This window comes from Molossus molossus, unplaced genomic scaffold (assembly GCF_014108415.1).
Source record: "Molossus molossus isolate mMolMol1 unplaced genomic scaffold, mMolMol1.p scaffold_m16_p_4, whole genome shotgun sequence".
NCBI lineage: Eukaryota > Metazoa > Chordata > Mammalia > Chiroptera > Molossidae > Molossus > Molossus molossus.
In genome coordinates, this window is record NW_023425377.1 from 124,189,807 (window position 1) to 124,212,477 (window position 22,671).

The 22,671-nt window shown below is 38.2% G+C and overlaps 1 protein-coding gene across 2 annotated transcripts in view; it reads right to left on the reverse strand.

The window, feature by feature from the left end:
• Positions 1–22,671, reverse strand: part of SPATA5 (spermatogenesis associated 5) — a 242,947-nt gene that overhangs the window by 188,156 nt on the left and 32,120 nt on the right. For both annotated transcript variants that reach the window (XM_036240737.1, XM_036240738.1), the window contains exon 10: positions 17,566–17,720. In XM_036240737.1, the coding sequence (XP_036096630.1) occupies positions 17,566–17,720 (155 nt within the window). The remainder of the gene's footprint in view (positions 1–17,565; positions 17,721–22,671) is intronic.

Below are 22,671 nucleotides of genomic sequence, written 5' to 3' on the forward strand. Positions count from 1 at the left end.
GTGCCAGTTCTACTGTGTGGCCATAAACCATCTACAGCACCCCCCATCACCCCAACCCGCGCCACACACACACACACACACACACACACACAATTAAAAATAAAAACTTCATTCAAAATTCAAAACCCAACTACATGAGGACTCTGAAGTCCAGGACAGTGGGCAGGCCGTGAGGCAGGTGCATAACACATGGAGCAGTGCCCTGCACAGAGGGTGGGAGGGTGGAGGGTGCCAAGTGTTTTGTCCTTGTCTTTTCTCTCTGGATTCAGCTTTTCCCCTCTGCCTGTTTCACTCTTATTTTGCATAAGCAAACTCAGGTTGAAAATATCTAACAATTTCACAGGTAAGAGCACAGGGAACTAAAAAAGTCGAGATGAGAAACAATGTAAGAAACTGTACACCCAAGCTTTGCCACTAATTGCAAACTGCCACTGTTCTTTGGTAAATCACATTAACCACCTCAATAAAACACTATGGGAGCCAGATGCTGCTGTAACTCCTAATTCATAAGGGAAAACATTAAGATAAAAAGGAATTAAAAGTAAAGAAATGCAGCTATCCCAAGAAACATGGAAAACATGATCAACTTAAAAACAAATATTTCATAATCAGTTTAATGATTATATTAAAACCTGAATTTAATGTGTAAAATATCACTGTATTACCATCACTTATTATGAGCTATCCTCAGAGAGCTGGCTATTTATAAAGTCAAATCTTACATACATATATATCGTTATCTAAATAAACCTCCCTTAGATCACAGAACTTTATACCTTAATCCAACTTAAAAATGGTTAACCACTTCCAAAATGAGCTTTTAAAAACTACTTTTGCCAGATAAACAAGTACAGGAAAAAAAAATCTCCTAACAAAGTGGAAACTTTAAACAAGAAAAATAAAATCAGCAGTAATAATTTTAAAAAGAAATTAAAACTCACACCATGAAAATGATAAAAAGTTTTACCTAAAAAATTCTTCATATCTCATTAAAATATTTTATATTTTTCTAATTTATCAAATGTATCTGTGATCGCAGAAAATGCTTTCATTATTTAAGGAAACTGCTCAGTAACTCCTGCCATCCTTACTATGGCAAAGCAAACTGGGAAAAGATAAAGGAATACGGATAAAGGACATGAAGAATATAAGAACAGGAGAGAAAGAGACAGGGACTACTACTGACTGGCCCCCATTCCCAGGTTCTAAAGAAACAACACACTCCTCAAGTGAATTTTAAATCGACCATAGGTAATACATAACCAAATGCCCCCAAACTGAAATAAATCATATTAAAGGCCCATAAAAATAGTTTTAAGAAGTAAAAATGTTTAAATGAATTTTGTTCTGATTATTCTTCTTTGGGAATTTGTCATATACATGATCCTCAAATGAAAGGGCTCTTTGTCATCAACGTGTGTATGACCAGGAGCTCTCCAACACACTGCCTCGTGTATTATAAACGCTCAGGTTCGGTGAAGGAATACATCAGCGGGCAGACATATACCGCTCTGCATTATCTTGAAAAGCAAGCAGCAGAAGCGTCGAGATGGCAAGGGGATGGCCTGGGAGGAGGTGACACGAGAACTAGGAGAGTTAGCCATATAGCAGCAGCACGTATGGTCAGAGCCAGTGAAAAGTGTCACCAATATGTGAAAGTGCACAAGGGAATACACATGCCTTGCATGGTGTTTTCTAGCCTAGATCTGTCCAAATAATTGGGTCGCAAATTCCAACCCTTCCTTCTGATCTCCTCTGACAATTAATGTTTGCACATAGGGACTGGCCAAAGAGGTGCTCCAAGTTTTTGTTAAAGAGCAGGCAAGGAGAAGAGGCCCCTCACTTTGTCAGAATGCTGAGCCAACTCATGTAAGCAAATTCCGAAGCAGCTCTGACTCCGTGGCTTGAGATACAGAGCAGAAGGGCAGTCCCCACAGGGGCGAATACCAGTGCTGGCCGGAGAGCCGACTTGCTGGGGAGGAGGACTGCCGCTGATGCTCTGGCTTGAGGGCAGGGGTATGGGGAGAAAGCCCTGACAGAGTGAAGGAGATGTCAGACAACAATCCTTACAGCACGGGCTTAAATAATCAATATGTAGAAAAAGATTTTCCTTATAATTAAACTTGTCCCTGGATGCTGAATGTGTGACACGTAATACCTAGGGGTATGCATGTTAGTGGAATATGGCCAGTTTGAGCATCAGGCCTGAAAGATGATGCTACATAAAAATTCTGGAGGAAGAAATTGCCTAGAGAAATTAGACATTTGTCATCAGCATATTCAACGAGAAAGGTTAAGCAAGTTTCAGAGAACTGTATAAGCCTCTGTGGTAGATTGCTGAGCAAAAACTATCCTGAGATAAAAGCTGTCTAACTTTTATCTTTTATAACTTCTGATAAGTATGGGGCTTCATGTATTACAGGTGTTAACAAGAGATCAGACTCTGAGGAGTATAGCTGCTAGAAGCTTTAATATCAAATATCCGTTCATCTATTCATTTACTCCGACACAGTCATCTCACTACAAAAGGCTGTTAGGTTTTGGGTGCTCAGCTAGGCTCTAGGAATGAAGGTAGAGTGAACAGAATGAGGGAGTAAGAATGCACAAGACTGACATGGTCTCTGCATCCTGGAGCTTACAGTCTGAAAGGAGAGACGACATTAAACAAATATATTAATAATTAGTTAATTTAAAAACTAGGAAAAAAAAAATACAGGACACTACAAGAGCACAGAACAGGCCTGAAAGATTTTAGGGGGTCAAGTACAACTTTCTAGACAATCTGACATTTAAGCAGGGACATGAAAACTGAGTGGAAGTGAGGCCAACTGAAGAGACTGAATGAGGACAAACCATTTGGAGCACCTAATTACTTACTTTTAGTTCATGCTGGGGAAGGACGAGATGCATATGAGAATAATGGCAGTCGTACTTTGACTAAGTTTTACTCCAGATTCTAATCTGGTCAAACAGACCTGTTTTAGCTCCCCTGATCCATCACTTGACTGGATACTGTCCTACATCCTGGCTGCCTTGCCTTACTATCTAGATACATCTAAAGTTATGCACATTAGAGAGCTTGACACTATTGAAAAGAGGAAGGTTGTAGATTAATTGAACATGCATAAGAGCCACTAGAACACATTCTTCATGTAGGCAGTATATCAGCCTAAATTCTGGCTTAAGTACTCATGAGGAGCTGGAGGATTTTTAAATTAGATAATTAAAGGATCAAAATTAAAATTATATCCTTGTTAGGCTGTGATGAGAATGAATGTCACCTCTGTGGTCTTCCTCCCTAAACCCCATGATCCCAGCCTAACCATAATAAAAACAGCCAAGCTCAAATTAAGGGGCATTCTACAAAAGACCTGACCAGTAGACCTCAAAACTGTCAAGGCCATTAAAAAAACTGAAAAGCAACCAGCCGGTGTGGCTCAGTATACTGAATACAGCCCATGCACCAAGAGGTCACCAGTTTGATTCCCAGTCAGGGTGCATGCCTGGGTTGTAGGCTCAATCCCCAGTACGGGGCATGCAGGAAGCAGCTGACTAATGTTTCTCTCTCTTTGATGTTTCTCTCTCTCTTTCCCTCTCCCTAAAAAGTCAATAAAGATATATTAAAAAAAAAAAAAAAAAAAAGCTGAAAAGAACAAGAAACATTATCACAGCCCAGAGAATTCTAAGGAGACAGCTAACTAAATGTAATATGATGGCCTAGAAGAGATCCTTAATTAGACAAAGGCCATTGGGGAAAATGAGTAAAATCCAAAGTATGGAGTTTAGTAAGGTGATAGTGTTCAAGAAAGGTTTGATTCAGAAGGCCCAAGTTGTTCAAACTCTGCCCATTCCAAAGAAAGGCCAGTCTTTAGAACTGGCCCTTGGCAGGCATCTGGGACATAATCGGGCCTTTCAAATACTGTGCCTGATAAGAGTGTTTTTGTATGCCTGAGGCGTTGGGCTATGCTGTACCAGTTTGACCAGGTAAATTTACCCTGACACTGTGATTTATGAACATTTTTCTTGCTCTGGGAAGGGCTGGAATCTAAGTAGCTGAGGTAAGACACACGGGTGCTATATACCTACATTCCTAACTTACAGTAAAACCCCAGACACCAAGGCTCAGGAGAGTTCCCTGGTCAATAACACTGCGCACATACTGTCACACATCATTCCGGGGACAATCAAGTGTGATTACATTAGGGAGAACACCTAGAAGTTTATGCCAATGTCTCTTGGACATCACCCCATGAGCCTTTTCCCTTTGCTGATTTTGATCTGTATCCTTTCACTATAAACACCATAACCATGAGTATAACAGCCTCTGAGTCCAGTGAGCCCTCCAGAGTATCATCATGCCTGAGGGTGGTTTTGGGACTTCCAATAAAGACTGACAGGTAATAAAATTACAAACAATTTATAATTCTCTAGAACTTAAATCCCCAACTACTCCCCACTGTTCATCTACAGCCCTGGATGTAAGGGAAAACTTTATTTCAGGCTTTTAAACTTATCTATAAGTTTCTGTTGGTCTTATGGTAGAGTTCTCAGACATCTGCTGATTTTTAGATAAAGTTTAATCAATGTACCTCACTTTTCCATCATATCTCTGTCTACCTTAGAGCATCAGTCTTTCTATTGGGCCCAAACCAGATAGTTTATTCTGGTTTTTTTTTTTTAATCGTCACCCGAGGGTATGTTTTCATTGATTCTAGAGAGAGAAAAAGAGAGAAACATTGATCAGTTGCCTCCCATATGTGACTGGACCAGAGATCAAACCTACAACCTTTTTGGTATAGGGGATGACTGAACTACCCAGCCAGGGCCAGAAAGTTCATTCTTAATACACTTAAAAAAAAAAAAAAAATAGAAGAATTTATCTGACGAGTATATGAAATTCTGACATAGCAATTTTAGCAAGGCACAATGGAACATGTCCCACCCTGTGGCTTAGATGTAAATCATTAAATATGAAACTTTTAAATACTGCCAAATAAGGAACACTCTTCTTCTGGCCAAGGAGTAGATGAGATAAGATTCACTATTCTGTTTTTAAAAATTGATAAATAAATAACCTAAAAAACTGATAAAATATATCAAGTATTCAGGACACTGGTCATCAGGCAATGAAGGACGATTGTTGAGAGAAGGGAAACCAATCAGGTGAAATGTATACTTGTGCCCAACTGCCTGGAGAAAGGTCACAGGTTGCAGCAATGGAGGGGAAACCTTGGCAAAGCCCATGGTCTCCCACAGAAGATGAAGCCAAGAGCATTGTGTAAGCCAAAGATGCTAGGTATCACGGTGCAGAGTATTAGAGATAAAAGAGGTACACAGGCCTTGGCTGCTTTGGCTCAGCGGTTAGAGCGTCGGCCTGTGGTCCAGAGAGACCGGGTTCAGTTCCCGCTAAGGACACGTACCTCGGTTGCAGTTTGTCCCCGGCCCTGGTTGGGTTGTGCGGGTGGCAACCACTCAATGTGTCCCTTTCATGTCGATGTCTCTCTCTCTCTCTCTCTCTCTCCTCCTACTCTATCTGAACAAAAAAGAAAAGAGGTACACAGAAGGAGAACTCCTGAGTTCTGTAAAGGGTCTCCATCAAATGTTCACTTATCAGTGTATGTATGTGAGAACAACCAAATGAAGCCAGAGACCTAAAAGAAATAGAAGAAATTGTGCCTGGCTCACAACAGAGAGAGTAGAACCTCTTAATTCATAGGGCATCAGATGAGAAATAATGGCCACATTTTTTAAATTTGATTAAAACTATAAACCCATATATACAGAAACATCAATGAACCAGCACAAGAAACATGAAGAAAAGTCCCAAGAAACATGATAATTAAATTGCTTAAAACCAGTGACAGCCCTGGCAGGTTTGGCTCAGCAGTTAGAGCACTGGCCCACGGACTAAAGAGTATCAAGTTCAATTCCAGTCAAGAACACGTGCCTTGGTTGCAGTTCGGTCCCCAGCCCTGGTCAGGGTTGTGTGGGAGGCAACCAGTCAATGTGTCTCTCTCAGGAGTCACATAGATGTTTCTCTCTCTCTCTCTCTCACACCCTCCCACTCTATCTGAAGATAAATGGATATATATCCTCAGGTGAGGATTAAAAAACAAAACAACAACAACATAAAAAGCAAACAAAACCAGTGATAAAGGCCTTGGCCAGTGTGGCTAAGTTGGTTTGGTGTTGTTCCATGCGCGGGAAAGTGGCAGGTTCGATTCCCAGTCAGGGCACATATATAGGTTGCAGATTCAATCCTGGTAGGAGAGCAAACGGAAGGCAAACCAATTGATGTCTCTCTTTCTCTCCCTCCCTCTCTAGAATCAATTTTTAAAAAACAAACAAAAAACAGTGATCAAGAGAAAGTCTTAAAAGTGACCAGAGGAAAAAAGAAATATATTCTATATGGAAATTTTAAAAAATGGAGGCAGTAGATTTCTTTTCAAAAAATAATGCAAGAAATAAGAAAGTGGAACAAAACCAATAAAGAACTGGGGCAGGGGGGAGGTATATCAACCTAAATTCTTTACCAAGTGAAAACACCTTTCTAAAACAAAAATAAATGAAGACTTTCTTCAGACTAACAAAAACTGAGGAATTCATGACCAGCATACCTGCATTATAGAAAATATTTACTAAAAAATTAAATTTTACTCAGGTCTTCAAAGCAATGAAAATTTCAGGCCAAGAGGGTTTCAATAGAAAAGATTTAAGGGAGAAATAATACTAATTCTACATAATTTCTTCCAACTGAGAGAAGAGAGAACACTTTCCAACCCAGTCTATAATACTAGGATCACCTAAACACCAAAAACATTAAAACAAACATGTCAGACAAAAACACTAAAAAACTATAGACTAGTATCTCTCATATACATATAAATTTTCAAAAAAAACTTTAGCAAATAGAATCCATCAATATATATCACAGCCAAGTGGAGTTAATCCAGAAATACAAGATTGGTTCAATATTGAAAATCAATACATATAAATTACCTTATTGACATACTAAGAAAAACCATTTGATCGTTTCAGTGGATACGGAAAAAAGAATTCCACATCCATGCATGATTTTCACGAAGAAAGTCTCTCTGCAAACGAACGCTGCACTGCCTGGAGAGGAAGGGAGGAAGAGTTCCTACGCAATGGACATGAGTTGACGTCTGGGAGGAGGAGAAAGCTCTGCACATAAATTGTGGTGGTGGCTGCACAGCAATGTGAACATACTAAATCCACCAATTTATACACTTAAAAATGGTTAAAATAGTAAATTTTATATTACATCTATTTTACCACAGTTCAACTTTCCCCATTTATGGTTCTCATGGCTCCAACCTATGGCTGGAGTTTCTAAAATGCTATGGTTATGCACAGAACAGCAGGGTTTAATCCTACTGGGGAAAAAAGTTAATCAGAGACCTAAATGCAAAGCTAAAACTATAAACTCTGAAAGAAATTATAGGGAAAATCTTAGTATCCTGGGATTTGGGAATGGTTTCTCAAATGTAATCCCAAAAGTACATATAAGATAAAAAATAGATACATTGGACTTCATCAAAATTAAAATGTTTGTGCTTCAAAGGACACTATCAAGAATGTTATAAAAAATGAATAAATAAGGCAGCTCACTGAGATAAAATATTTGCAAATAATATATATCTGATATCAGATATCACAGATCTGATAAAGGATTTATATCTAAAATATATAGTACATCTTAAAACTCAATAAAAAGTCAAATAATCCAATTAAAGCTGGGCAAATAATCTGAATAGACATTTCTCCAAAGAAGATACATACAGATGGCCAATAAGCAAATGAAAAGCCACTGAAATTGAAAACAAAACCGCAATGAGATGCCATTTCACTGCCACTAGAGTAGCTATAATCAAAAAGTCGGATAGTGACAAGTGTTAGTGAGGCAATGGATAAACAGGAACTCTCCATACACTGCTGATACAAATGTAAAACAGTGCAGACACTTTCTAAAACTGGCAGTTTCTCAAAAGGTTAAACAAAGAGTTACCAATGATTCAGCAATTCCACTACTAGATTTGTACTACCCAAAACAGCTATGCAAACAAAAACCAGTACCCAAATGTTCGAAGGTATGTAGCAGCTTTATTCACAAGAGCCAGACAGAAGCAATCCAAATGTCTATCGACTACTGAATGGATAAATTAAATGTGCCCTATCCATACAATGAAATATAATTTGGCATAAAAAGGAATAAAGTACTAGTTCATGATACAACATGGACGAGCCTTGAAAATTTTATGTTAAGTGAAAGAAGCCAGTTGCAAAGAACAACATACTTTGATTCCATTTCTACGAAATGTCCAAAATAGGCAAATCTATAGAGATGTTAAAAAAGATAAATAGTTGCCTAGGGCTGGTGGGGAATGGGCAGGTTGGGAGATGATGGGTAAAGGGCATAGAGTTTCTTTTGGGAATGATAAAAATATTCTAAAATTGACTATAGTGATGTCAGTACAACTCTTTGAATATACTAGACCATTGAACTGATCCTTGAAATGAGTGAATTGGTATGTGAATTATATCTCAATAAAGCTGTTACCAAATATATGTGTGTGTGTGTGTGTGTGTCTATATATATATATAAATTTATCTTTATTGTTTAAAGTATTATAGATGTCTTCCCCATTGACCTCCTGGCTTCCACCCACCCCTGCCTTCACCATACTACTGTCTGTGTCCGCTGGTGATGCATATATGCACACATGTTCTTTGGTTTATCTTTTCCCACCCCCCTCTCCCTTGCCTCTGAGGTTGGTCAGTCTGTTCCCTGCTTCCATATCTAGAAAATAATATTTATATGGAAAGGTAAAAAAACAATTCCTTAAAAATAAAAATTACTATGAACCAAAAGGCTGCACAAAATATTCATTCAGTTATTTAACAAAATTTTACTTGTTTCTACTTGCCAAGCAGTGGAAATGCAAAGGTGAACAAGACAAAAGATCCATAAGGCATGTGCGTATATTTTGTGTACGTGTGTGTCAGGAATCACATTACAAGATCTTTGGTACCCAAAAGACCAGAAAATAACAGAGGAGAAGACAACACACACAAAATGTGGAATTGTAGTAGGCAGTCAGACAGACAGGAGCAGAGCAAGGATGATGGGCTAGGTACAAAGGTCACCAGGGTGAAAATCCCTGGACCATAAGCAAGACAATTGTAGGGTGGGACCTGGTCCCCAGGGTGACCTTTCCTCCCCTAGCATATCACTGATCATGTGATTTGGAACCCCTGACCTTTTCTTCGGAAAGATAACACCTAGGCCTCACTTGTATTTCAGCTCCAGGCCCAGAAAAGCAGCAAAACCAGACAAGAGAATCCACGGTTACCTCAGGACCAACTGCACTGAATAATGACCTCCTGCCCTGGTGCTGAGCAGTCAATCAGTGGAGACCTAGACCCTGAAAGGACACACCTGGAAATCTGCTGGAGGCCTTCCCCTGAGGCCTCCCCTAAAATCTCCACCCCTGAAAGCCTTAGGGTGGAGGACCCAGTGTGCTCCCCTTCATGGACCATGCCCAGACCTTGCCTCCCACCAGGCGATTACCATTACCTTCCCCACTCCCAAGCTCCAAGGGCTCTTCCTTTGCTTCTATAACTTGTTTCCTAAGCCCATGTCTTCTATAAATCACTTCTTCTACCTCTGGTGACTGTATAAATAAATGTTCTCTTATAGTTTGAGTCTTGGCTCTGAATCCTTTCCTAGCCAGAACTCAAGCACTGAGGTTGCTGAACCCAGGTCTGGTCTGACCCCCACCCCCACCCCCGGTGTAACACCTGGTGCCCTTCCCAGAACCACCAACAGAATGGTTCAACAAGACTAGAACATAATGTAAGATGAAAGTGAAGAAGGCGTGAACCAGGTTAGGAATACCAACTTAAAAGGCTTAGACTTCCTCCTAAAGATGACCAACAGGTAGTTACGCTGATGGCTTTTAAGCAAGATCAGTAATTTCTTCTGGAAACAGCACTCTAAGAAGTATTGGGATGAAAGGATCAAAGGCAAGATCAGATGAGTGTGCAATCACCCCATTTCTGTAGTAGGGACTTGAAGCAGTGCAGTACCACAAAGGAACCACACTAACCCTACCAACAATCTCCTTTGCTCCAAAGGAAAATCTGTGTTTTTAGCAAACACTCATCAAGTTTTATTGAGTACTGACCAACCACACATACAAGTGCAACATTATCAAAAATTCCTCAACATTATTCATAAATTCAAAAGAAGACACATACAAGAAACCGCAAATTAAAAGTTTGCCATGAACAACCTAAAAGGAAGAGTGCTTGATTTCACCAAAGTTAACCAGGAGCAAGCTGAGAACAGAAATGGTGATTCTTCCATTAACTTGTACCTCCTCATTTCTGCTCCTATAGAAGACGCCTGAGAAAAGTCAAATATAAAAAGAAAAGTGGAATGAAAGAGTTAAACTTCTAAAATATGTAATAAGGCTAAAACTACAATCTTGATTTTGGCACAGAATATTTCCTGGTTAAAAGTAATCTACTTTCCCAAATGTGCTTTCCTGTTCAATTGTTATTACTTAAAACTATAAAAATGTACAAGAGAAGTTGGCAGGGAAGACTGGGATCTTGGGAGTGATAGAAGACACTCTTCTGTCTAGACAACAAGAACCCAAATCAAAAGAAACCGAATTCAGAAGCCCTGCCAAGAACCAATACGGAATTAATAGAATTTCCACAGGTTGTACTATCTATTCCAAAAAAAGCAATCTGTTATTTAGGAAAGCATCACCGAAACCCTCAATCCTTTGAATCTGTAAAAACTAAAGAAAATATAGATTACAGTGCTGTTTTTAAAATACAGAATCTCAAATGAATTCCTTCTAATTATCCTGAGGGTACACGAAGAGTGAATTGTAATTATGGTCAATTAAACTATTTAGCTCAAATCTCTGCACCATTAATGCTATTGCGTTCATTCTATAAAATTCAACGGGCTTGTCACATTCTGATGATCTCCTCTCATCGGAAAAGGTGCCAAATGAAAATACATCAGTAGATTTTGAATACGTAATTGGTGAAATACACAGCCTTTTGATTATTCATAGAATTAAGAAGTTTGCTCCTTTCCAAAATGGGAGTAAATAAGGAGTGTGTGTTTAGCTAATGACACACAGTATACTCTCAGTGTGACTGCTGACTACCTGGAAGTTGAACCTGAAGCCAAGTTTACAAAGGGGTTTGGGGCCTGCAGACTTTACAAAAGTAGGTTCACATGAAAGTACAGCCCTATATTTTTATTGGTTTTTATTCTGAACCAAATGTCCAAGTTCTGAAAATTGTAATCCAAAGGGTGTATCACAAGTATAAAGATGGATTTTTTTCCAAATAAGGGATAACCCAAAACTACATAAAATTAAATTGGGAAAGCCTGGGGGTGAGGGATTAAGATGTATAAACTTGATGGCAATTATTTTATATATATCTGATTAAGAATGCTAATTATGCCCTGGCTGGTGTGGCTCAGCGGTCAAAGCATCGGCCTGCGGTCCAGAGAGACCCAGGTTCGGTTCCCACTAAGGGCACGTACCTCAGTTGCAGTTTGTCCCCAGCCCTGGTTGGGTCGTGCAGGTGGCAGCTACTCGATGTTTCTCTCTCTCTCTCTCTCTCTCTCTCTCTCTTCCTCTGTCTCCTTCCCACTCTATCTGAACAAAAAAAGGAAAAATGTGCTTGGGTGAGGATAAAAAAAAAAAAAAAAAGAATGCTAATTATCAGTAATAATTGCTAGGGTGTGTATACAATGATAATGTACAAATACAAATATTAAAAGCATATTTTTTCTTTAGCTTAATAAAATGAGAAATTTTAATAGACTAAGAAAACAACATGTTTCTGCAGAAAATATAAATGACTATTGTATATCTTTCCAAGTAGACAGCTTAACACTATTACAGGTATCTTAATTCCAAAAACATTATATTCATGAACAAATATTAAGGGTTAAAATTCACTACAAAAATCAACTGCTTTATAAAATATGAAAAATCTGAAGAATGTCATGTGGGTAATAACAGACTACATTTGGTGGAGAAGAAAGATGACATACTTTTTCAGATATATCTGAAATGGATCATCTAATACATTTTTTCATGAAAAATTATATTCACACATTCATTCAACAAATATTGATTGAATATCTATTATGTGCTAATCTACGGATAAAAATTAAAAGAACTTCTGCTCTCATAACATTTAAAATCAATTTAAGTCATCAAACAACACCCTTTAACTGAAAATTGAACATTTTTATAGAAAGGAGAAGATATATAATAGTTACTTTTCATTTTCTTTTTAAAATCTCTATGCATCTAAAAATTATCCAGTATTATTCCTCAAAATAAAAAGAATTTTTTGTCAAGAATATAAGCTCTAGTAGAAAGTAAAAAAGAAAAGGACTAAAGTGAAAATAAAATTTTGTTTAAGCTCTTTGTAACTTAAAATTTTTATCACATGATTATACATTATAACAACCTTTTAGAAAAAAGTAACTTAGCTTTAAAAATCATATATTTTAGTTTGGTAATTCAACCTCTAGGAATCATAAATGCAAAAATTTGAACACAAATATGTTTATAACCATTTTAGAGAAAAATTTAAAAAAACTAAATATTTGAGAATAAAAAGATAAAACATTTACAGTTTATCCACATAAGTCTTTTTTTTTTTTGGTATTTTTTTTTTTAATCCTCACCCGAGGACATTTTTCAGTATTTTGTTGAGTTAGAGTGGGAGGAAGAGAAAGAGAGTGAAACATCGATGTGAAAGGGACACATCGAGTGCCTGCCACCCACAGGACCCAACCAGGGCCGGGGACAAACTGCAACCAAGGTACATGCCCTTAGCTGGAACCGAACCCGGGTCTCTCCGGACCACAGGCCAACTCTCTAATGGCTGAGCCAAACAGGCCAGGGCACCACATAAGTCTTTTATTCAGCCATTAAAAAGATGTTAGCCAACAAATTTAAAAATAAAATGTCTAGTGCTGGCCAGTTTGGCTCAGCAGTTAGTTAGAGCATTGGCCAGTGGACCAAAGAGTCTCAGGTTCGATCCCAGTCAGGGCACATACCACAGTTGCAGTTCGATCCCCAGCCCTGGTTGTGGTCATGTGGGAGGCAACCAATCAATGTGTCTCTCTCACACTGATTTCTCTCTCTCTCTCTCCCTCCTTTCCACTCTATCTGGAAATCAGTGGAAAAATCTCCTTGAGTGAGGATTAAAAAAAAAAAAGTCTATCATAATTTTAAGTGAAAAAAGCAGACTATAAATTTATATCCTAAGATTAACTATATTAAAATGTTGATATACATAGAAAATAATCTTGAAAATATATTAGAACTATAATAAGATATTAACTGTTATTATCTCTGGGTGAAAAATTGAACTTTTACAATACATATTAGAATATTCAAAGATTCTAGGAATTTCTGTGGTAAAGAACTACATTTGACTTTAATCACCAATTAATTATAAAATACATTTGACTTTTAATACACCAACTGGTATAATCACCATTTTAGAATGTCCAAAAAAAGGAAACATTAATTTAAGTAAGTGGCTAACACTTACGGTCTCCTGAAATTAATAATATATTATATTATAACTGGCAACATTCCCATCTAAAGACATTTCTTTCAAGCTTAAATATAACTAGGCAAGTGTGATTTCAAGGTTTTAATTTCACACACTAAAATCCTTTCTCAAAAGATGTTGAATGCTCAATTAACTATTAAAAAATGTTCACAATTAACTAGCTACTTGAAACAGGTTTTCTATAGCAAAATATGCATTAAACTTTCTGTAGAAATAATTTGGAGATGTTTTTGTAGATGTAGTAGCCAGAAATCAGAAGGGTAAGGTTTAGGAATCCAATTATAGTAATGTTGACTTCTCAGGAAATATTTTACAATCTGAACTGAGCATAAAAAGCAATATAAGAAAGTCCTTTGACCAGGGCTAACCACACTGGAACTCATGAGTAACATCACAGGACACCATGGATCAATGCCAAACCATAAAGTGCCAAATGGAAAATGGCACAAGTCCATGGATTGTAAATACTGTATCAAAAGAAAATAAAGGAAAAAATCTTTCATTAGCGCAATTAAAAATGCAGTTATAGTACCAGTTCTTGTGATAAATAAATCAGTTCAGCAGGTCCAAGAGCTGACAGCCACTGTTTAAACACATTCTCCACTGGCAGCAACTTTAAGTTTAAAACCTTATTGTATGTTTCCCTAGTTCCTAAAGTTTTTTTAAACACTAAAGTGTTTTTGGATGGTGTAGTTGATTTATAACCCTATCATCTGAAATTTTCACATGTGGCATTTTATGTTAGGCATCTACCTGCCCCATTATACTATGCAATAGTAGCCAATAAAATACAGATAAATACTGCAAATAAAAATATTCAGACCAATGTGCCCAAACTCTAGACCATTAATTCCAAAGAAATGAAAAGTTTCTACTAACCCAGCATTAATCATTCATTATTTCATAACCCCATTTGTCAAATTATTCTTACTAAATTAGCATGTTCTGGTACAGAGCTTCTGAAAAGCCCCAAAGGTAGGCTGTAAGTTCAGTAGTGAATTTGAAAATGTTTCAAAAAGAAGTGAAAACCACATTAAGTAGCCCAAACTAGCAGCTAAGCCTTGGGGATGTTCCTATCTCTACGGAACCGTTTACAAAACAATTGTGTTCTATAAGTTAACAAGTGTCTGTATCATTTAGCTTTCAGTGGCTAAAATCAACAGACACTTGTTATTTCTGACAATTCTGAGGGTGGTTCCTCTGGTCTGGGCAAACTTTGAATGGTGTGGGATAGTCCAGCATGGCATCACATGTCTAACAATCGGCTGGATGGCTGGACTGAAGGGATCTCAGCTAGGAGGGCTCATCTCTGCTCCACATGGTCTCTCAGCCTGCAGGAAGCTAGTCCACATTTCTTCACATGGCTAACACAGGGTCTCAAAGAGCAGCAAGAGCAGGCAAGCCATAAATGCTTTCAAGCCTACCTGCATCATGATTGTTATACTACTGGCCAGCCCTGGCTGGTCTAGCTCAGTGGTCAGAACATCGGGCCTCGGACCAAAGTGTTGGGGGTTCAGTTCCGGTCAAGGGCAAGGACCTCAGTTGCAGCTGTCCCTGGCCCTGGATGGGGTCATGCAGGAGGCAACCAGTCGATGTGTCTCTCTCACATCGATATTTCTCTTTCTCTCCCACTCTCTCCCTCCCCCTCTATCTGACGATAAATAAAAAAATGTCCTCGGGTGAAGATTAAGAAATATAATAAAAAATAAAATATTTCCTCAACAAAAAATATCCTATTGTCCAAAGCAAGTTACATGGCCAAGTACAGATTCAAAGGGTAGAAAACTTGACTCCATCTCTTTTATGGTAGGAGCTACAAAGTTGCAGTGCAAAGGGCAAACACACAGTGATGGGAAGAGTCTGGGGTCATTTTTTGAAATCTACCACCCTGCAAAATGCACAGTCTCTGCTCCACAAGGTCCATGGCCAAATAAGTTTCCATAAGAGCTCTTTCGACACTTCATAATACATATTAGTGTATTAAAAGATTCTGAGAAGTCCTGAAGCAAAGAAATACAGTTGATTTTATTTAAACCAGCATTTCCCAAACTTATTTGACCATAAGAGACATTTTTCAAGGAACAGTCACTTTATTTTTTTATTTTTTTGTTTTTTTTTAATCCTCACCCAAGGATATTTTTCCGTTTTTTGTACAGATAGAGTGGGAGGGAGGGAGAGAGAGGAAGGGAGAGAGAGAGAAACATCGACGTGAAGGGACACATCGAGTGGCTGCCACCCGCACGACCAACCAGGGCCGGGGACAAACTGCAACCGAAGTACGTGCCCTTAGCGGGAACCGAACCCGGGTCTCTCCAGACCACAGGCCGACGCTCTAACCACTGAGCCAAACTGGCCAGGGCGGAACAGTCACTTTAAAAAGTGAAAACAAGCCCACTGATTTCTTCTCACTATATGGTTCCTGCCATTGACTTCCTATCTTTTGAGTCTTTTATTTTATTTTTTTAGCTTACAATTAAAAAATGTTAATTTCCAAGAAAACTGTGAATATTGGCATGTCAATACACAATGAGACAAAGGGTTCAAAACTACATCTGACTCTCTAACATGGCTCTAAGTTTTCAAATAGCTATAATGTTAGAGCTTTCATAAGTGTCTCAGCAGCAACAGGATTACCTCAAAAGAGAGACTTAAATGGTACATTATAGAGGCAAAGGGAAAGAACAGTCCCAAAATTCCACTCTTCTATCAGAGCTCTCCTCAAACGGACAGAGCGCAACCCGCTAACTTCCCTCGAGTAGCACTGAGACGCACACATGCTCCTTACAGTCTAGGCAAGCTTAGTGGCCCACCCTCTACCTCAATACAACACAGGACACATTGCCAATGCTTTGTTTCAGTGTTATTTTCCCAAAATATTAATAAAAAAGGCCCACTTGGGATATGGGGGATATAAGATATGACCCACGCGGAAAAGGAAACTTCTTGCCCTTGTGGTGATTGGACTGAGAACTTTGCAAAGACTGTCTATGATAAAGTATATGAAAAAAGACCCAAAGAACCATCAAGCATCGTTAGTAGAAGGCATCATAACTAGAAGATATTTTTGTTCTAAACTTAGCCTAGTTGACATTTTCTGATAAAACTAAACATGCAGTAAGTATACTACCCAACAACAGCACCCATGGGCATTTATCCCAGAGAAATGAAAACGGACGTTCACACCAAACCTGTACAGCAATGTTCGCAACAGCTTTATTCACAATAGCCCCAAACTGGAAACAGCCCAGATACCCTTTGACAAATAGGCGAATGGTTAAAACATGGTACATACACACCACAGACTACTACTCAGCAAGAGAAAGAAACAAACTATTGATACACATAATAATAATTTGGATGCATCTCCAGAGAGTTGTGCCAAGTGAAACAACCTAATCTCGAACTGCTCCATGCTGTGTAATTCCATTAGTAACATTTCTGAAATGATAGAATTTTAGAGATGGGTGCAGAAACAAGGCGGGTGTGACTATAACAGGGCAAAGCAAGGGGCCAATGTGGCGGTAGAGCTTTTTAGCATCTCAATTCTGGCAACAGATACACAACCTTTACATGTAATAAAACTGCACAGATGTAAATATACACATGTATACGCACACAGACACACATAAAGGAATACAAGTAATACAGGGAAAATCTGAATAAGATCAGTGATTATAATATAAATATACTGATTGTAATACTGGATTCTAGTTCTGCAGATGTTACCTTCAGGGGAAACTTGGCAAATGACACACAGGATAGCCTTATAGTATTCCTTAGAAATGCACTGAATCTACAATTATCTCCACAAAAATTTAGTCTAGGAAGGTAGTTTCCCTGGTGGCTCAGTTTCTTTCAGAGTTTAATACAAACAATGTGGCTTACATGGGGGTACAAATGACTTACACTTGGGACATCAACTGCAACCTCTCTCATGGCACTGGGCCTGACATCATTCATTCCCTGTAAGAAATCATTCAGAGTGATCTTCACCAATGCGGCCACCTTGCTGTCAGGGAGGTCAGGCTGTTTCTTCAGGACTCTCCGCAAGGCATAGAGGCCTGCAAAGAGAAAAGTAACACAAGATTTATCTTTTACCCCATAAATATAGACTGAACCATAACCATCAAAAATAATAACCCCAAACTTCATGCATATCATAGCATTTCCAATGTGTTGTGCTTGTGTGTGTGTGGGGGGGAGGGAAGGTGGAGGAAGACGGAAGAATTCGGGGGATAAAGGCAAAACTCCAAGTGCTTACTTTGGCAGGGAAAATACAACAAACTGATATGAAATATGAAAAGATAGATACTTTACAAATGTGAAATAAAATAAAATGACATCCACAAAAAAGGACCATAAAGGTTCGTCAAAATAATCTGTTTGGAGTAAAATGTTAAAATAATAATATATCTTTTGCCTCTGGACTTCTTGTCAATATATTCAAACCAGAGCTACAAGTTTGGTGAGGTATTGGCAGAACATCTTAAAGGAAATAGTCCGTTGGCGGTCTGGAAATGCGGTTTGGGAATTCAAGAGGTAGCCAGACTTCAGAGCTATGTGCTATTATAGGATGGAAGGGACCTGTGAGGGGACGCGTGCAGGGAGCAGGGATGGAAGAATGAGGACTAGAGTCTCACTCTCAGGACAGCCTATCATCTGAAGAGCACAGTAAGAAAAGGTGGTTTAAAAAGAGAAAGGGCATTATTAGAAAGAGATGGAGGAGCAGAAACAAAACAGTAAAATACTGCAGGAGCCAAAAGGGTGGTCCACCAAGTCAAACTCAGAGAGATCCTAAATAACTTACAACAGACCATACTTTACAGCTGACCTGGAAAGTAAAAGATGCTGTGTCCTTTTCTTTGCTATTTGCTTGGAATTTAAACACTGACAGGACTAACGGTCCCAACCTCATCCCCACAAAAACTAAGTTGCCAGATTTCAAGCCTTCTGATCTGTGAGACGGACCTCCAGTCCAAAGGGCACAGCACTGTCCCTAGGTGCTCTTCGCAGTAGGGTCTTTTTAATGAGGCACCACTACATTTGTGTCCCAGTACACAAAGAATTTCCAATATGAAGAATTTTAGTCTCTGAGACCTCTTAGAACCCCAGTCTGAATATCTGACTGCCCTGGGACACCAGCTTGCTCCATCATTTTTTAATGTCTTTTATCTAAAATATTATGTGTCAGTGAATCTTTCCTAAATTAAAATGATTTTACTTGCCATTTTACTTGCTTTTGCTTATTGAACTTTTATAGAAAACAGAAGCATTGATGCAAGAAAGGCAAACACAAACTCCCCCAAACACAAGGTTGGATATCTTTGACTAATTAAAAAAACAAAACAACAAATAGTAAAAGTAAATAGTAAAAGACTCTCAGAAAATAGACCAATAATAATCTTTCCCAGAAACTATCAATGTGAGCCTCATATACATGGAGGTCTCTAAGAGAGTAGGTTAACTGGAAAAAAAAGCTACAAAAGAGGAAACCAGGGATTTTTGTAAAATTTCACTACTTTCTAGGGAAAATTTCTGGCATCATCCTCTGCGATCTAAAGTCTGTAAGTCACATATTTAGATCTATCTTACAAATACTCATTTGGTGTTTCTGCCTTCCAAAATGTTGAAAGGCAATTCTTCACATCTCTCTTGCATTTCTGCTTATCTTTCAAGCAGAAGCACTAACTGCTTCCAATCTAGACTATCTGTTCAAGGATGTTTATATACAGGAAGACAGAGACTCCCTCCAAAGCAAAGGGCACACATGTTTACTGACCATTACAAAAGATTCAGGTTCCCTTATTTCAAGGTTCTCCTCCTGCAATGCCACCTTGGATGGACTCAGATGTCACCCAGCCTTCTGTGTCACTCTGTGAAAACTGAGGCTCAAAGAACTGGTAGCAAAATGCTGCTGCCTTGGCTACTTCTGCTACTGTAAATAATACTCTGTCCTTTGACTCTGACCCAGAAATATTGTGGCTTCTGCAAGCATTGTGAAACTTACTTGCTAGCTTGCAAGTAGAATAAAATCTCAGACCCTTCATAGGTCTTGACACAAAAATAAAAGTTTATGTTAAGTTCGGTTGTTTTGCAGCCCAACATTCTTTTTAGTTAAATGGTGCAGTAGCATAGAAAACTAAATAAACAAAACTTCAGTAATAAGGTGCTGTGTTGTATTAAATAGCACCTTGGTGGCCTGAAAGAATTTAAGCAGTTTCTTAAAAAAATCTTCCATAAATGGAAGTACTCAAAAGACCAGAAGAATCTCAGTTCTTCATGTCCCAAGTAACTATATGGCAATACTTGCCAACATTTCTAATTTAGACCAGATACCTCACTCATACCAGTACCGAAATACTAAAAGCTGAAACAAGGAAAGTGATCTAATAATTTTCCAGCCACATATATGTCACGTAAGCATAAAATCTGACAATAAAGGAGACCAATTATTTTCTTTTGAAGAAGGGGTTGGGAAACAGCAGGCAATATATGGTTTTAAAAAAGATACAATATTATAAAATTAGTACATATTTATAAAACAACAAAACCTCTGCACTTTCAAATACAAACTACATAATTAAAAGCTGGGCAAAAACTCAAGGTCTATGAGGATCAAAAAAAACAACAGTAGTTCCCAGAGGAGACAGAAAAGGCAAAAGAATGAAGAAGACTTGAGTTTTCAAAAACTAAAGAATAATAAAGTACACCCTGGCCGGTTTGGCTCAGCGGTTAGAGTGTCGGACCATGAACCGAAGGGTCATGGGTTCGATTTCTGGTACAGGCCACGTACCTGGGTTGCAGGTTTGATCCTTGGGACCCAGTTGGGTCATGCAGGAAGTAGCCAATCAGTTTGTCTCTCTCACATTGATGTTTCCCTCTCTCTCTCTCTCTTTTCCTCCCTCCCTCTCTCCTTCCCTTCCTTCCATTCTATCTAAAAATCAATGGAAAAATATCTTCAGGTTTGGATTAACAAAAAAAAAAAAAAAAAGTTAAGTACAAAGATTGATTCTGTGATGAACACAGCACAACTTAACAAACCCAAATGAGAGATAAACATATTTACATAAAATATATGAAATATAACATGAAAATTTGTCAGCTGCTACTAAAGCTATACTTCCAAGGATAGTGACAGATATTAGAAAAGAAGACAGGATGAAAGTCAATGAGGTGCTCATCTCAGCTCGTGTCAGGGACATCTAATTCAGTTTAGTAGTGATTAGTGACAGTTTAGATAGCCCTCACAGAAATAATTCAGTACATTCCTTTATTTCACAAATAATGAGACTAAAAGGTGTGTCCAAGTTCAAGAAGACTTGAAAATGAGTTGATGGTCCGGCCAGTGTGGCTCAGTGGTTGAGCGTCAACCCTGCATCAAGAGGTCGCCTGTTCAATTCCTGGTCAGGACACATGTCCAGGTTGTGGGCCCGATCCCCAGTGGGAGGCATGCAGGAGGCTGCCAATCAATGTTCTCTCTCGTTGATGTTTCTATCTCTCTCTCCCTCTCCCTTCCTCTCTCTCTAAAATCAATAAAGGAAAAAGAAAAATGAGTTGATGTTAAACAGATAACATGGGAATTAAGGACAAAGAGGCAGCAGAGTATTCCAGGCAGAAGAAACAACATAAACAAAGGCCTAGGGACAAGAATGTGAGTAACATTTGAGACCAGAAGGCCCGATAGAATAAGACAAAACCCCTATCCTTAAAAGAGTTCTCTCAGACATATGAAAGAACATGTTTTAAATAAGCCTAAATCCAACTTTATTCATTTGTTTGTAGATATGTGAGAAGATAAAGTATAGTAGACTGTCAGAAAGGAACAAAGAACAATGTGCAAATCAGATTTGCCAAAGCTGTCAGCCATAGGCCTTCAGATGTTAAATGAATATCAGAGCTTGCAATTTTAAAGATCCCTGGAGCCATCCTATTAATCCAACCAGTCCTCCATGGTCCTATATCTGCCACTAGCTCAGGTGTCACTTTATATAAAACTGCCTCTTTGGCCATCAGTTATCTCATTAATTAAATAAAAGATTAAAATCTATTTTCTCTAAATTATCTTTTCAGCTTTAAAATCCTGTGATGCTAAGGTTAAATTATTGGACATCAACCATTCCTCACAAGGACACATTAGAAATTAAATTTTTTAAATTACACATATTTTTATAAAGCAGAAGTAAACAATTAACCAGAGAAGCAAGCGGACACATGTAAGTCATCAAGGAATATAGCTTAGAGCAAGCAATCTATGACATTTCCTTTCCTTGCTAAGTTTAAAGTTAGTTTTTAAAATGTAAACAAAAACAGAAGCAATACTTCCCTATTCTTAAGAGCTTTAAAACAACATACAGGTGTAACTAATTAAACAATAAATGTGTCGTTTTGTTTTCATTATTTCATTTTCCAATGCTTTCAAAAGCTGAGAACAGAAAACAAGATGCAATGAAAAGGCAAAATGCCCCAAGCAAGCCCAACGCCAACACATTCCTTCCTGTATATGATGTGTCCCACCTCGAGCTCCATCCACATATGATCCTTTCCGGACAAAAGCAATTACTCTAAATACATGCTCTTCAATACCATCTGGTCCAGATTCAATCAACAAACATCATATAGCCGCACCCATACTGAATCCCACAATTTTATACTCAATGCTTGTTAAATTATGATGTTATGTTTCAGAGTGCAGTTAAGTTCCTTTATTAGAAACTAACAATGAACTACAACTGATTCCAGGAATAATAATGCTTTTTTAGAATTACTACCTGCCTCACAGACAATTATATGAAGAAGTAACAGGAAACATGGGCATCTGGACCTCAGATTTAAATTGTAAAAGTTGAGCATAAAATTTCCTAATAATATAATCGAGAACATGAATTCTGCAAGCTAGTATAACAAATTCCAAGGCTCCTTTTTAAAGTATTCTTCCCTCAATATATCAAAACTCCAGGAAATTTCTGTTTTATCTGGAGTCTTTCCTCTCCCTCAATCAGTATTAAGTGCAGA